General features: G+C 47.6%; 1 protein-coding gene across 1 annotated transcript in view; it reads left to right on the plus strand.

Annotated features, from left to right (window-relative positions):
* The first annotated feature begins 16,463 nt into the window (after nt 1-16,463).
* The window catches only part of TMEFF2 (transmembrane protein with EGF like and two follistatin like domains 2), a 124,595-nt gene continuing 123,743 nt past the window's right edge, over nt 16,464-17,315 (plus strand). Inside the window, exon 1 of the mRNA XM_021531360.3 lies at nt 16,464-16,751. Coding sequence (XP_021387035.2) covers nt 16,571-16,751 — 181 coding nt within the window. The 5' untranslated portion in view covers nt 16,464-16,570. The remainder of the gene's footprint in view (nt 16,752-17,315) is intronic.

Consider the following 17,315-nt stretch of genomic DNA (forward strand, 5'->3'; position numbering starts at 1 on the left):
CAGGACTACATATAAAGATAAACCACCTAGTTTCTGGTTTTGTCCTGGACTGCCTATTGTATATGGACAGGGTGATTCTCTTCTCATCTAGATAAATAGCAGTAACCTTACTTTAGCATTTGACATGTAAGATTTGGGAGTTTTGGTTTTATGGTTGATTCTTCTGGTGTTTTGTTTTTTTTTTCCCAGAAAGGGAGATGCTTTGAGAATCAAAAAAGCAATGAAGAGAAAGTGAAATGATCCTAAGTAGAACAGAACTTCCACCAATTAAAAAAATTCGAGCTTTAAAGAAAAATTAATTGGGAGGAGAAATTAGAAAAAAATCCCTGTACAGTATACTTATGAAGACATGTTTGTAATGTGTGTGCTCCACCAGAACAGCTGCCTCTGTTCTGCTGTTTTATCCCATCCCTGCAAAAAGAGTGCTTGAAAAGTGAGTGTGGCTCTGAAAGGACATGAGGCTTACCTTGTCTAGAAGTAATGACTTTTCTCCAGCTGTTGGGAATTAGTGGATTACATGCCATTCCCTATGTCTGTGGCTCTTAATACCTGATTGCCACATATATACATTTTTCCTGCTTCTGATGGTTTTGTTGGAGACCTGTTGAAATTTTTAAAATTTGGGATGTTAATTTTATAATTTAGTCTCAAAAGTTACTGGAGGTGTATCATTGTAATCAACAGAGCATGTAAATCAAACTGCAAGCAGGGGAGCAGTTCTCTGAAAATCCCAGCTATCCTGGGATGCTGCCTCTTTACATGCTTTGGACTCTCTTCCTGAAGCTTCCTTTTGAAGCTATGAGCTGTTCCTCTAGTGATTCCCAGGCTGATTATATACTTGAACCACCTGCTAGGAACCAACTGGTGTCAGGGGGTAGGTGGTCAGAAGACAAAAAAGATACAAGAAACAGGATATGTAAAAAAAAAATCTAGAAGACAAGTTATGCTTTAAGTGGGAAAAAGGGAGGCATGTATGGTAGTTTCCTTATTTTCTCCAGGGTCTTAGAGGCTCCTTCTTTGTGTCTCCACATTGTGTGAATGCCTTACTATGTATTGCATCTTTCTTTATAGAGACAAAAGGCATCATCCTCATTTTAGCACCATCGTAAAAATCCTAATCCAGAATCACACAGAAGTATGTGGCATAGCAATAATGTCTCTCCAGATTTTAGGACAGTTTCCTAACTTTGGCCTATACTTTCAACACATTGAGCATCCATGCCAAATGCAAGGTGCGTGCAGCAGCTGATGGCAGCTGGCACAGATTCATCAGCACCAAATTTGTGTCTAATACTGTCTAATTTGTCTCTAAAGACCCTTGACAAGGGTCAGAGTTTCACGTGGATTTTACTTGTAGTTGGTATCATTAGTTGAATCTCCTCTTGATGTTCTTTGGTGTCTATTAAAAAGAAGCTCAGTTCAGAGCATATCTAGGGTCTCTGTCCTTTTTCTGTTTGTCTGCCTAAAAGAAACTTGTAGGAATTTAATTACTTCGGAGAAATCTGTGATTCTCTAGTTTGTTTGAAAGAAGCCAATTAAATAAATAATGTATGAGGGAGAAAAGAGTTGCATGCTCATAACCAGTGTAATCCCATAAGCCCTGTTTCCACTGGAAAGGAGGCTGGGACCTGACCTCCTCACCGTGCTGTGAAGCTTTCCACGTCTCTTGTAGCAGGATCTATCAGCGCTAAAAATGAGCAATAACTGAAAATTATTAATGCCTCTGTAAAGAAAACACACAGAAAAACTTAATACTTGGGTTTGTTTGAAGCTCTCTATGAAGCTTTTTTCTCCTAAAGTTTTCACAGTGCAGTTGTAGAAAATTATTTAGCCCAAGTGGGCACAGACACTCAAAACAAAGGTTGCAGCTGCAGCAGGGTTAAATAATTTCTCATGACAAGTTAATTTTGTTGTGGTTGTTCCTCTAGGTAGATGAGAACCAACTGTGATTTCATTAATAACTTACAGTGTTCTATTTCTTGTGGAAGTCCTCATCTGAGTGACTTAGTTTTTCGAGCATGTGGGAGATATTTCATTATCATTCAATAAGCCAAGCAACTTCTGCTGGTCAGAACTGCTGAAACTGGTGGGACAATGACTGTCACTGTTCTGAGTGCTCCTGTGATTGCTTCCCAAGGGTCTTACATGGGAAGACACTCTTAACATCATACACCAGTTACTATTTTGTCCACTGCTGCATAACAAGTAACAGCAAAGAGAAATCTGTAATCTTGCTAATCTACTCTTTGCCAAACTGCACGTTTTATAAACATGGCAAGAAGAGGACAAACCACTCCTCCTCCTTTCTCAGCATAGATGCAATGACAGAGTGGGAAGTGATTTCCTCTGTATTCCAAAGGTTTTATTACTTTTTATAAAATAGAGTATAGCCTGTTAAGAGGAATGATAAATTATTAATTTTAAATTACAGTTCTCTAAATCAATACACAATATACATTTTGGTCACAGTGTTTTTTCCTCTCCTTCTTCCCTTACTTGGTAATTAACAAAATTCTGTAATGTGCTATGGGTCTCCTAGGCATTACGAACACAGAGGGTATGTGGTAATTGCACTTGAGAACCCCAGGCTGGCTATGTATTTAATGCTGATGTATCTTCATGCTTTGTCACTATCTACAGCAGTGCCGTAATTTTGTTTTCATTTTGTACACTTTCCAGAAATCTTACTTCTAAGCCGTTTGACAGCCTTTAGCAATCGCACCACTTGCAGAATGCAGCTGAGCATTTGCCTCTGGAGCACCTTGTGGGAAGGGGCTGTGTGGATGAGCAGCCTTGGCTCTGTCGCTCCTCCGCAGGCTCACACCTTGCCTTGGTGGCTGCTTGGGCACCCAGCACCAGCCCTGGTGCCTGCAGGCCATGCTTGCTGCAGGACCTGCTGGCACAGGGCAGGGACAGGCCACCCGCTCAGCCCTGCCCCAGCGGGAAGGCAGAAGCACACTTGAGCTGGGCTCTGGAAGCGCTCCTGAGCTGACTGCAGCCAGGGCTTCCCAGCCCTGGGGCCAGCTGGCAGCCCAGATGTGCCTCTGGGGAGCCGTGCTGGGCAGTGGTCTGCCCTGGCAGCTCTGCTGACAACCCAGAGAGACATTGTCTTCTAACTCCCCACCAGGGCTGCTTTCCAGCACACAACAAATTTCTGCAATAAAGTGCCGGCTGGCACGCTGGTTTTAGGTGAGAAAGGTGGCAGTGCACACATACTGGTGCTTTTAAGAAACTTTTCTCTGTATTTCAAGGTGCCAAGTTGGTTAAAAGTGCTCTTGAAGGTCAAACAAAGAAACATGTAGTTTTGATTCAGCAAAACGACCCAGATGTGTTTACGACAATAGTAAAGAGGATCCGACCAGGCAATCCAGAGCTCACTCCCTGACGTTCACCCCCTTGCACAGCCCTCTAAATATCCTAGGCTAGCTCAGAGGTCCTAGGCTGTGAGGGGAGGAATATCAGGAGATGGCAAAGATTTCCAAAAGAGGCTCTTACCCCATTATATGTTGGTTCAGCTCTCTTTATTCTGTGATGTCCATGTGGAGAGCGGGGCAAAAGAGGACGAACAGGAAATGTCAGGGGTCTATACAGACTTTGGACAGGGTGGGCTTCCCTGGCTCTCCACCAACCCTGTTGGGGCAGGAAGGAGGGGTCTAGGGGTATCTTGATCAGAGTCACAGGGTCTTGGCGAAGGGGAAATAGAGTGCCCATGAGTTCACTGTAACAACTCCCCACATCTTCTGGGCCATTTTACATTCTCTGAGTGTACTTATGTCATATGTGTATTAGATCATGACTGGGAGGGGTGTTTGGGCTGGATCTGCCCCATCAGGATCACTGAAAAATGCGCTGTTTTGGCAACACAAACCCTTAACAATGGTTAAGCCTGAGAGAAAAGAGACAAGATTATATAAAAATATGTGCTTGAAATAAATATTATTGACACAAAAAAAGAGAAGTCTTCTTCTCTGGGAAAAAAAAAAAAAAACAACAACAACTTAAAAGTTATAACTAAAACTTGTTGCTTGAGATGTGGAAATCCCCAAGAGTGCCAGAAGGTCTGGGTTCAAGAACTCCTGAGCACTCACCTTTCCACACCACATTTAACAAACTGTGTGAGAGCAGTGCTGCTGCTACCACCAGTTCTGCCTTTCTCACTCCTGAAAGCCTTGGATCTGGGATTATTTTGCTTCATTTGCTGAAGACATCGGCACTAACCCCAACTCTGGAGAGATGGGATGTTAAAGAATTTTGTACGCAGTGCTCACATCCAATCCAGATTTTGGCTTTCTATTTGGACAAAGCTTAGAAGGTGATAATCACCTTTCCATGTCCCAAATAGGAGATTTGCCAGCACGAAGCATTAATGGGCCCCACAGATTTGACTGTGCTCTGTTGGATAGTGTTTTGCATCAGTGTCAAAGAACATTCCAGGGAGCAGGCTGTTAAGGCAGCCATAATTTAAATTGAAAAAGATGCTTTGGCTTAAATGTGGGTAGTAGATACTGTTCTCAAAACAAGGGCTGAAACTTCCTGATGCCACCTGGCAACTGAGACGGGGGTGATGTGAGGGAGCTCTAACTCTCTGATCCCTAAATATTGCTCAGACAATGGTTTTCAAGTGTATGAAGAATTTCTGCCTTCTAGTCACTCAGGAAGTACTTGTGGTTTTTTTCCCCCTCATGGTCCCATTTAAGAGGTAGATTCAGGAAGTACCAAGATAAATAAAAGGTTTTTACTTGACTGCTAAGTAAGCTTTTCTAAATCTCCTATGCTGTACAGTTTGCATTAGTTTTAGATTAAGTTTATTTTTTAGATTATCCACACTGGTTCAGCAATCCCTTCTAAAGCCCAAACGATGTAATAAATAATAGCTGAGGAAATCAGGAACCAGGCTCCATGTGAAAGAATCTTTTTAAGGCACACCAGATGTTCAGACTGGGAGATTGAATCAGGGCACAGGTCCATAAAAGGAGAAGTGTAATAAGTGAAATTCATTTTAGCAAATTTATCTTGAAAAATTCCCATCACCACTACCAGAACAGTTCTGTAGGGGAAGCCATGAATTCATTAGATGGCCTGTATTTGCAGAACCACCACCTTTTCTTCTACACTTCAAGGTGAGCTTTTCTTTAATAGTTTCTAGTGCTGTAATAAAAAGAAATGAGCACAAGATTCTCTAAAGTTCATAGGGAGATAATAGCATGTAAATCAAGGACTAACTATATTAGTCATGAAAGCTGATGGAAAAAAATCCTGGCTAACTAAAATAACTAACTCACATTTATTTCTGTGGGATCAGAATGTCAGCCAACTTCCTTCCAATGCTAATACCAGCCTCTACCTCCTCACATGGGAGAAATCTGGTGGGGGAGGGGGGGTGGGAAAGAGAAATGATGACCTTGTATAAGAATGGAAGCTTTTTTTACATGACTCAAACAGCTTCTGGTACCCATATTAATACCAGAAAGGCTAGAGTTCAGTGATGTAACTTACATTAACATCGTTAGAGTTCAACAGCTCCTTCTCAAACCTGAGAGCACAGTTCCATGCAAGGCTTTGGAGACTACCACGGATTAAATGACACACATATCTTCTGTAAAAAGTTTGGGTTCAGAAAACCAAAGTAAAGCAGTTTGCTCCTACCTCAACTCAGCCCAACTTCTCAGTGAAAATTCATCCTTTTTTTTTTTAATAGTCTCAAATACCTAACTTATCTGACATAACTTACCCAACGTACGTTCCTTAAATTCCCTCTGTAGCCTGTGGTTGGATTGGAGTCAGAGGAAGCAAGAGGAAAAACATGAACACACACAAACTTGGGAGCAGAGCTGGAAATTAGGAAGTGTTGTTCCTCTGCAGGACACAGAAGGAAGGCAGCTCACTCAGGATTCCTCACCTTCAGTGGTGCCAGTCTAAGCCCCCTGCCCTCACCCTTACTTTTCTTGCGGCTGGAAATGGTTTGGGCACACTATCTAATAAGGCTGTATTATGTTAATATCTTATTCTACCTTATTACATAATACTCTAACATTCTACATACTCACACTATTGCTTGATGAGGTTGAAATACTACAAGCCTTCATTTCTCTATAATGGGAAGCATCAGCTCTACTCCTTCACTTCTAGAGATGCCTTTATGGGGCAAGATTGAGAGAAAAAGGTATCATTAGTCTAGTAATGAATGTGTGAGATCTTAGCAATTACATTTTCTCCCTACTTTGCTCCTGGAAAGTGCCAGGTACCTATAGGGAAAGGGATTATGAAAGTTAGTTTTATTTTCTTGCTAACCTAATGACTACAGAAACATACAGAGATGGTGTTCCCTTCAATAATTATTTAGTCAGCAATCACTCTGGCTGTCCCTGACATGAAACCAAGAAACAGAAGGAGTACAATATACATAGACAGGGATTGCTGATTAGGAAAATATACCACAGTTGAGTGGCAAAGGCCTCAGGACATGCTTTGTGGAAAACTGCATTTAAAGTAACAGTAAAACCAAATTTAATTAAAAGTCTAATAACATTTCCAGCAGAATTTCTAGTACATACATTAAATGGTCAGTTGTCTGTATAAAGTTGCAGTGTACAAACCCTTTCCTTGTTCTAAGAGTGACTGAATAGCTATAACAATTTGGTTGCTTTTGTTATCTCTATACTTTCTCAATTCACAAAATTTAGACTTGGGATATAAATCACTGCCCAAACTGAGAATGAAAGCTTCGCTTCTCTTCTCTTCTCTTCTCTTCTCTTCTCTTCTCTTCTCTTCTCTTCTCTTCTCTTCTCTTCTCTTCTCTTCTCTTCTCTTCTCTTCTCTCTTCTCTTCTCTTCTCTTCTCTTCTCTTCTCTTCTCTTCTCTTCTCTTCTCTTCTCTTCTCTTCTCTTCTCTTCTCTTTTCTCTTCTCTTCTCTTCTCTTCTCCTTTCTGCCCCTTCCCTTTCCCCTTCTCTTCATCTCTTCTCCCAATTAAATGTTATCTACTGTAGTTACACGGTACTAAAAATTCATTTCAATCCTCTGTAGGATTTCTAACTCTGAGTATCCCTCACGGACCCCCTCCCCTCAGGGGTGTTAGTTCATGTATGCTTGAGAAAATCAACTCTAAATAGACATAGCTCAACTGTTTAGTTAAGAAAATCTGACTTATTAACTAAATAACCCTGCTGGGACTGGCAGTACCTCTCCTTGCACACTAACAGGGCTACTGCAGAAGCATTATCTCAGCTTTTCCCAGCCTACTTAAACAGCCCTTAAATCTCATTTAAAGAATTAAAGGGAGATTTCAAGCGTGCTTTAGCGAGGAGTGCATTTTTGCCTTGAATTATCAAAACTAACAAAGCCAGGAACTTTGCTATTTTCAGGCACATCTGGGGAGGAGTGCCACAGATCCATGCCATCCCTGTCCTGTCCCAGGCCCGGTCGGAGGGGCTGTTGTGCAGGAAGGTGGCTCAGCCCTGTGAAAGCCATAGGCTTCATATCTTGAGAGCCATCTACTGGCACCTCGTCTGCTGTCAGCACACTGCACATCCACACACCCTGCTCACTTACAGGGCTGGCACAGAGCTGGTTTTGCATCTTCCAGCGATGACGGAAGGGAGAACCATTTTAGAGCAGTCTCATAAAACATCTGCAGGGGATCTCTTGGAGTCCTTCCTGCACCAGACTCCTCCATGCCCTGCCTGCAGCGAGGCAGTGGCTAATGCAGGGCAGGGGAATGCAGAGAGCTTCTCAGAGCTGCTGTGTCCTTCTCCTGCACGGAGTTTAATGGTGATCGCCTTGCACCAAAGTTGTGGCAAGTTTTAGGAAGTAAAGGAAAAACAAATGGTGAAGGTGTGTTCTGGGCAGAATGTGCCATTTCCTTAGGACGCTAAAGCCTTTGCCAGTGCTGTCCTCACAGCCTCACCCATCTGGGGTTGAGGTCCTGCAGCAGGAGGAGGGTGGGCACTGAACAGAGACAACCTGAGCCAGAGGGTCTCCCTCCTCCCAGAGCAGGGTGTGTGCTGTGCCTGGAAACCTCCCAGCACAGGGAAGAGCAGGGCAGGGGCAGCAAAGACATGGATCACCAGCAAGGAAAACGCAGCTGAGAGCTTGTGGACAAGGATGAGCAACTTTGTGGATATCACAAGTGCAGGGGTATCTTGCTCACCTTCAGTTTGGGTCTCCCAATATGCAAAACCCCATTTTCATGTGTCGGGCAGCAAATACCCAGGGTGCTTTCTGTTCATGTGTCAGAGACCTGTGGAAAATTACTCTGCCACCATTTTCAGAATAGATGGGAGTGGTATTTAGGACTGCACTCTGCCTTTAATTCCTCTATCTTTAAATGGAAGCTATTAAACTTTCTGATTAAGGCAGCAAGTAGTTCTCTATTATTCCAGAGCTTTACTTGATGTACTTGACAAATCTTTTTTTTTTATTTTATGTTACCATTTGTATATATAATTTGACATCATTTTAGCTAGTGAAGAATCTTCATTTGCATTTTTTACTGTTTTGAGTCAATATGCCTTCAAATAAAGGTAACTATTATGTAGAAATTGTTTGACTGATCATAAAAAATGTTTCTGTCATACACAAGCAATGACATTCTGAATTAAAATTTAATTATATGGAGTGAACTGTTTTCAGGTTTCAACAATACTTCACTGTATTGCTGATTTGTTTCGTTTAAGGTAAAGTTAAATGCATGTGTGGTAGCTTGCAAATTAGATAGGAGATTAGTGTGGCTTGTTAAGAAACTCTACCTAAGCACTGGTGCCATACATTAAATGGGAAGCAATATTCATTTTCCTTAGAACACCATCTCTGGGCTTGCCTGTTGTGTACAATGTCGGTATTGCCAAAACATCCCTTTTAGATCCTGAGATGGAAAGTGCCAAATGATGTTTTACAAAACTGTCGCTCTTCTAGGCCTCTCCCTTCTCAGATGTGGAATCTGATTTCATAATATCTAAAGCATTAGGTTTCATGCATGTGTGCAGGTATGAGTGTGTGTGTTTGCAAAAATTTCTAAGTATTTTGACTTCTGATCCAGGTGCAAATCCTTCTTATGCAAATCCTTCAAGAACCTTAGTGGTTTTTCTGTTATACTTAATTTTTTGATGCTCCAGTCTCAAGGAGAGCTGGCAATGGGTCCCATGACCCTTCAGTCTCTGACCTGAGACAGACCAGCTGAAGGCTGTCCACCAGGCTCTCACTGAGTAGCACACAGGACCACACCACCACTCTGGTCACCACTTTGGCACAATACCAAAGTGTACCAAATACAGCAGTTGAACTCATCCCAGTATTTGCCTGGGGCGTACAGGTGCCCTTTAGTTCCCAAACCCTTGTGTTGAACAGTGTAACAGTGTTTTGGGTTCACACACTGTGAACACACCCGTGCCATGTGCTCAGGACAGCAGGGACACTCTCAGGACTGTGGAAGGGACATGCACTGCTCAGACACTGCCCACTGATGCCTCTCATGAGTAGGGGCACAGGTGCCAGATCTCCATCCCTGCTCAAAAGGAAAGCATGGGCAGGATGTTACCTGTTAGAATGATTTAGCAGTCTAGCAGAAGACACGGTGCAGGGCTCACAGATAAGGGCTGGCACGAGGTGCTGAATACAAAATGTTTATTGTTTCATAATGCATGAAGTAGGAGTATCAAATGATGTTAGCAGGTGCCGAGTTTAGGAAAGTTATCTTCTCACACTGTTCATGAAGCTTGTGACCACAGGTCCTCCTGCCTGCCATATGTTCATGTGGTTCATGGGAAATTCATGGGAATAAAATCTATCAGGAGCTATTAGCCACAGAGAGACTCCCAATTATCCCTGAGCAGCACCATCTACCTGTCCTTAAGGCTCTGCTGGAGACAAGCCAGAAATGGCTCCTGTGATGAGCAGTGCTGCATCTGTCTGTGGCTGGGCTCTCTGCTCTACAGATAGACACAGTTCAGGTGTTTTTGTCAGGAGGGATAGGTCAGACTGCCTGGGATTGGTGCAGTTAAACTATGAACTTCCCTTGGTGGCTTGCAGGAATTCTATCCAGGTAGGATACAGTGTGGTCAGTTGAGGCGAGCCTAATGCAACTTCTGCAAGCTCCACTTCCACAGAGGGTGAAGCTAAAAGTTGATGGAGAAATACCATTTGAAAATGCTGGCTTATGTCTGAGTTGTTTTTCTGTTTCATTGAAACTGATTTATTACCTGCTAGGAAGAAAAGCAATCACTGAAATTCCAATGAGGAAAAGTAGCTAGAAAGACCAAAGGTATGCTAAGGCTGCACTTACTTTTACATTATAATCCTTCCAGGCCCTTTGTCTTAAAAACAACTCTGGGCAAATGAGCCCAAAGATAGAAAAAGAAAACAAGAAATGGATGTTACATTTCATCAGACAGAAGAAATTGTTCACATGGCCAAGAAACTGATGTCACACAGAAATTATATCTGTGAATAGCTGCTGTGGGTTTTCTCCCTGCTGGTCCTAGTTGTGAATTTCCATTCAATACTGTGCTGGGAAAAGGGCTGCAAAAGTAAAGCTCAAGTATCTCCACCACCTCTTTGAATTCATTGCAGTGCTCTGTCCTGAGAGATTCTACTGCTGGTGGCAAAATGTCCAGTGTTCCAAACATGCTCATAAGAGCAAAGGTTTTTGCAAATCAGTCATGAGAAAAGACTTTTAAGTTGGCTAACCCTGGTAGTAAACCAGAGTTATGAATTTGTTCTTCTCCCTTGAAGATATTTTGTTGCTCTTCAGAAATAAACACTGCTGAATAACCATGGCTTTTTATAAATAATACACTCCCTCCTACAAGCTGCATGAAACGTTAAAACTCTAGAATGGACTATAAACAGATTCATAAATCTTTAGGATCCGTGCATTTCAATCCATCTATTTAAAACTGAAGGTAAAAGGATCACAGTATTTATTTACGTTTTCCATGCCCTTTGTGCACTTTTTCCTGACATCAATTTCATGTATGGAGCAGCACAAAATAGTGTTCCAGTATAAATTGCAATACTTTGTTCTGTCCCTTGGCATGTGCCAGGAAATTCAGCTGAAAGCGAAGCATAACACAAGACAGCTTTTTTGGCACAACAGGTCACCAAAGCAGTGGAATGTTTCAGTCAAAACTCGAAGTGTGAGACATTGCTGAAAGGCAAGTTATCTTTCAGGCAAAGCTGAGACCTTTCTTCGTCTTTATACATGAGAAGTCTTGCTCTGAAGCAGTTAATTACAATGAAAAATATGGCATGTTTTTCTCATAACTGTACATGAATTGTGCTTGGATTCCATACTAGTTCCAGGGAAGAACAAGAGCCATATTTTGTCTCACAAGCAAGGTGGGGGGGGGACGTCTGTCATGATGTGGATGAATGTAATCTATTTGTTATTTATAGACCCAAAGGATCCCTCAGAGCATTAAAAATCCATGTGATATCCAAGAGTGGCATACTTTGCATGGAGATATGTGATTCAGCTGAAAGATGTATAAAATCTGTAAAACTGCATGGAGGCAAAGAGCTCCCTACTGCCTGTGCATTCGAGTGAAGCCATGTGTGCATTTCCTGCACACATGAAAAATAGATGATCATAAAATATGCTAGAGATTCTCAAACTTCTGACAGAAACACATGTCTAGGCTAAGTATGCCAACTTTTGGTCAAACCAGGCCCGAAAATACACAGACCTGAAATAAGCATTGTTCTTCCATGTGAGGGGAGAAATTCCAGCTTCATACCTAGCAAGTGCATACAGGTTGTGTATCCTTCACTGGTCTTCTGCTGGAATTGATAAAAGCCTTTCTTCTGCCTTGGGTCTTTCAACTAGCAACTGGGCTTCCAAGCCTTTTCTGGTGAGATTTTTTGAATCAGATTCACATTTTGTCAAAAAGAATTACCATTGAAAATTGGTGAGCCCCACCCTCCATTTTCTTTGGGATTGGCTGCAACCATGTTTTGGCAAGTCTCTTGTAGGTTAAATATATGTTTTAACTTTTTTTTTCCTTAGGAACTACAACTAATGGTGGTAGCTCGCACACGTGTAGCTCTCATTCCATCAAGAATTGTGCAGAGTAGGGTTTGGTTAGGGTTTTTTCAATTCTGTAAATGTGTGTTTCATAAATAGGCTGTGATGTGGTGTCAGCAGGGAAGAGGCTAACTCAAATGTCCCTTGTACATTTGGTGGGATTTGTTCTTAGCAGCTGTAGAACTGTTAGCCCATACTTCTAGTGCTGGCTCATAGAAAACATGGTTTATTAATATTAGATGAACTGTAAGAAGCCTTTTTTCACTGATATTCTTGACCAAGGTTACCTTCCTAGGCCTTTAGAGACATCAGACACATAGTCATAGCTTCACAGATAAACAGAGAAGAAAGAGAACGGCTGTTGGGTGTCTAGAGCTTGTGTAGATGAGGAGGTTTTGGTACACTCATCTGTACCATTCGGCTTCTCCCAAGTTCTGGAAAACTTTTTGGAATCTGCAGCCTCCCAGGAGCAGCACAGCCAAGAAATGAAACAAGTGTGAATAACTGAGGTTGTGTAACTCCTCTCCAGCACAGCGTCTGCTGGCCAAGCACAGCAGCAGAAGGCATTGCTCACAGACGTGGCTGTGGGGCTGGGATCAGGCGCAGCCTGGCCCCCTCTGCCAGCTGCTGCTGCCCAGCTGGGACTCCAGGAGTGCTGTGCAGGACCCACCCTGCCCTCACTTTGAGACATCTGAGGGCCTGCACCACCTCAAACAGCTGCTTGTCAGCTGGGAGCTGATCTCTGAGCTCAGGTACACATGGCATGGCCACGTGTATTGGATAAATCCACATCGGTATCAGCTACCCATGAATACACTCATCAGCCTATTTCTTGTAGCATGAGCATCTCAAAATTTTGCAGGCCTCAGGAAAAAGCTCTACAAGAGGTGGGTTTAATGCTAGAGATGTAGCCTGCCTTCATCATGTACAAGAAGGGCTCTTCCAAGAAGGTTGTGATTATTTTTGCTGCTCATCTGGCATTAGAGACAAACATGCAGCTGCAAGGAACCCCACTGGTGGCTCAGTAGCATGACCTCAGTGTTTCAGGAGGAGATGCTGGTCGCAATTTGTACCTCACACCAGCCTAGCGCTGCCTGCGTGGTTTACAAGTAGTAGTTTTGTGCACTGGTGAGATGGGATGGGCACATCAGGGAGTACAAGACTGTAGATGTCAACCAGCCTAAGTGTTGAAGTATAGCTGGGAATAATGTGCTGCTGAGAGATTGTGTGTGCAGCGTGGCATTAAGAGGGTAGAATGCTTTGGAGCTAGGAACTACATGAAAAAATGATTGTATCTCAGTCTGTAATTCAAAAGAAATTGCTAGAGAGCATAATTGAGAAAAGGGGCTTATGGGTCTAGCCGCCCCTTTTGGAGCAGACAGATGTATTTTTTTTTATCTTAACAAAATGTTTTTATAACTAGAGTTTTCGTATCAACAAGGAAAATCTTTTTTATGGAAGATACCGATGCTAGTCAGAGGAAAAACTGTCCTACTCTGCCATAAGGAGATTGCCCTTCAGACACTTTCAGGTTCACAGTGCAGGCATCATATTGTGGCAATTACAGGACCCCTGGTGCAACTTCCACATCCCAAAGTCTGAGAACCTGTGTACAACCAGAGGGGCTTCTTCATCTGCCCAGGCAGTGCCTGTCATGTGAGTGGCTGAAAATAAAGCAGGGTAGTTGTTAGTCAGCACGGTGAGCCTGAAGCTCGGTGGCTGCAGTGTTATATGGCACTCTAGGGACAGCACAGGCCAGAGCCAGGCTCTGCTGCTGGATTTAATGGTACTCTGTGAACGCCGGGTACACTTGTGGGATCATCTGGAGCGTGAGTTATTGTGGCAGGAGGGACACGTCAGAGAGGCTCTGCCTGCTCGTCTGGGAAAGACTGACCTAGCAGTTCCATTCCCCATGTGGTCTGGTTAAACTGGTCTGGAGATGAGGCCAGCAGTTCCTTTATGACCTGTAGCTATGTGAAAATGAAGGCAGGTTGAGGTGGAAGAGGGAGGAGAGTGGAGGAAAAGAAGAAGGGAATAGAAACTGCAGGCTTTGCTAATTGCTACCAGGGGAATGGAGAGAGGTGAGACCACACAGAAGAACCAGGGAAGTGGGGAGAAGAAACAAGGGGGGAGCAAAACGATAGGGAGGGAGAGGAGGACATTCCCCTGGTGAGGCTCTGTGGCCAGCCAGGACATTTTTGATTTTTAAGCATGCCAGTGATATGTCAGAGAGCTGAGTTTTAACAAGCAATAATGAATATGGGGGGGGGGGGGGGGGGAGGGAAAGAAAAAAGTTAAAACCAAAAGGAAGAGGGGACAAGGAAATAAAAGGAACGCGATTATACGAAATAACTGAATGGCATGAAAAAGCCATGAAAAGAGATAAAAGGAAAGAAAAAAATTGATCTGGCACCAAGTGCTCAGCTGGCAGATGCTCTATAAGCTCACAGAAGATGAAGGATAAGATTCAGTGCAACCACTAGCAGGCAGTAAAAAATTAGTATTTTCTTTCTGCTTAGGTCTTGCTTAGTAAATAGGAACCAGTAGGCACAGATTTGTGTGGGTCTTCATCAGAGCTTTAGAACATATTGGAATGTGCAAATTGATAGCTTTAAATGGTAACAAAGGTTTCTGGAGTACAGGTGGGCAGGTCAATACAGATAGCAGCAAGTGGGCAGAGCAGGGAGCAGACATAGATGTACAGGGGAGAAAGGAGCCCGAAGGAAACCTGGCTTAGATCTTAGGGAGAAGCTAGTCGGGGATTAACTGAGCGTGAAGTATTCCTTGGCTCCCGCATACCATGCCCCTGTATGAAGGGATAGCAAGCAGTAGTACCGCTGTAAGGATTTGTGTGGACTCTCAGCTTAGGGGTCATGCTTTCGGGACCCAGCAGGCTCTCCTCGCGCAGAGGAGGTCATTGCACATGCGGGGGTCCCCAGGCCCAGAGAGAGCCGTACCCTACTCCCCGCTGCAGCGCCCGCGCGGTGCCGGAGCCTGGGGATGCCGAGCTGCCCCCATGGGCGGAGGGGCCAGCCCAGCCCAGCCCTGCCCAGCACCGCACCGAGCCCCGGTGCTGCCTGGCCCGGAGCGCAACGCCCGTGTTTAGAAAGCGCTGCCCTGCTGCCATCTGCAGAAATGGATCCGATCTTTCTTTATTATTCTCCAGTCTAAGGCGTCCTTGTCGCCCGTTCAGCGCCGCTCGGGGGCCAGGTCCGGTTTCCCTGGCGGGTGTGCGCCGGCTGCGCTGCGCCCGGAGATGCGCGGAGGAGCGGGCGAAGTTGGGCCGCCCCGAGCCCGGCGGCTGCCAAGGGTGAGGGGAACACTGCTGCCGTGCTCCCGCCGCCGGGGGAGCGACGGGAGCCCCCAGCACCGTCCTGGCAACCGCCTGCCAAAACTGCAGCCCCAGATGGGAGGAGGGAGGAGGATCCTCGGCGCAGAGCGCAGCGGGGGAGGCGGCTCCGCAGCCCCGTGGCACATCGCCGGCTGGAGGCGGCGGGATGCTGCTCCGGGGCTGGGCTCCGCCGGCGTGCCTTAGGTGTGGGGGCCGGAGCAGCCCTCCGTGCTAGAGTGATGGTGCATTTTCCTCCGGCTCCGTCGCGGGGATGGGGGGATGGTGCCGCAGCCCGAGAAGACCTTGGCCGCTGCCTGCCGAGGCTGGGCAAGATCTTCCCTCTCTCTCTTCTCCTTGCTTTCCCCGCAGTGCTCCATTCTTCCCCTCGTCACCTCTCCAGCCCCGTGCCCGCTCCAGACCCTACAGCCGTGTCGGTGTTTTATTTCCCTAACGTCGCAGCCGCGCGTGATTGAACACCGGCACCCGGGCGCGCGGTCGGCAACTTCAGCAGCGCCCGGGCGTGTGCGGGGCGTGTGCGCGGAGGGTGTCGCGGGCGTCCCCGCCCGCGGCCGCGCTCGCCACCTGCGGAGAGGCGCCGGCGGGGCCGTGCGCGCACATGTGCGGCCGCGGAGAGGCGCGGCGCTGCCCGGCCCGCGCCCCGTCGGGGCCGGCGCATCCCCGCAGCGGGCGGGACGGCGGCGCGGAGTGCGGGGGTGCGGGGCGCCGGCCGCGCTCCCCCCGCCGCTGCCGCCCAGCCCGGCCCGGCCCGGCCCGGCCCCGGGCGCTGCCGCGGGGCGCAGCGGCTCCGCCGGCCCCGCCCGCCGGGCCCCGCGCGCCGCTCGGCCAATGGGGGCGGCGCGGCGGCGCACGTGACGCGGCGGGCCGGGACCTGCTGCTTCCCCCGCGCAGAGGGATGCGGGCGGCAGAGCGGGGCAGGCGGCGGCGGCGGCGGCTGCGCGGCGGCGGCCCCTCCGCGCCCTCCCCCCGCTCCCCGCCGCCCGGCCCCTATGGCAGCTGCTCCCCGCCCCGCCGCCGCCCGCACCCCCGCGCCGCCCCGCCGGGCTCCGCCGCTCGCCCCAGCGTAGCGCCCGGCCGCCGCTCGCTGACCCGCTGCCGCCGCCGGCCGGGGCCCCGGGATGCCCAGCGGCCCCGCCGCCCGTCCCTGCCGCCCGCCGCGCCGCCCGGGGGGCACGCCGCTGCCGGAGAGTTGAGTTAGGAAGTCATGGTGCCCTGGGAGCCCTCCCCGCCCCGGCAGTGCGGCGGCGGCGGCTGGACGCTCTGCGACTGCTGCTGCTGGCTCCTGCTGCCCGCCGTGCTGCTCGTCCTCGCCCGCCCCGACAAGCTGGCGGCCTTCCCTACCTCCTTAAGCGACTGCCAGACGCCCACCGGCTGGAACTGCTCCGGTAAGCACCGGAGCATCCCGCGCCCGGCCCCGCCGTGCCCCGCCGGGCGCTCGGAGTTGCGCGGACGAGCCCGGGGGAGGCAACTTCAGAGGGCGATGCCGCGTCCCGCTGAACGCACGGCAAGAGCGAAGGCTAAAAGTGCCGGGCGTCGGGGCTCGCCGGTGCGACCGCAGCCGCCGGGGCACTCGGCGGTGCCGGGCGCGGCGGCCGCGCCCTCCGCCGGTGCGGGAGGCTCCCCGGGCAGAGGCAGCCCCGGCCCGCGGAGCGCGGCTCTGCGCTGGAGCGGGCGCTCGGCGTGCGGGAGCGCGGCCGCGGGTGCGCATCCTGCGGGCGGCTCTCGCCGTGCGCACCGGCCGGAGAGCGGGTCGCGGTGCCGGCGTCGCCACACCGGGAACCGCTGCCCGTGCCGTAAAGTCAGGCTGACCTTTGTAACGCGCTTCCCATGCGGGTCAGCAGCCGGTCCTGCTCCGATACGTAAAATAATTCGTAGCCGCCTTAAGGCGAAGAGCGTTATTTGGGGTGCTGCGTGGATCGCACATGACGCGTTGGATCGGGGGGAATTTG

This window comes from Lonchura striata, chromosome 7 (assembly GCF_050655825.1).
Source record: "Lonchura striata isolate lonStrDom1 chromosome 7, ASM5065582v1, whole genome shotgun sequence".
NCBI classification, from domain to species: Eukaryota; Metazoa; Chordata; class Aves; order Passeriformes; family Estrildidae; genus Lonchura; species Lonchura striata.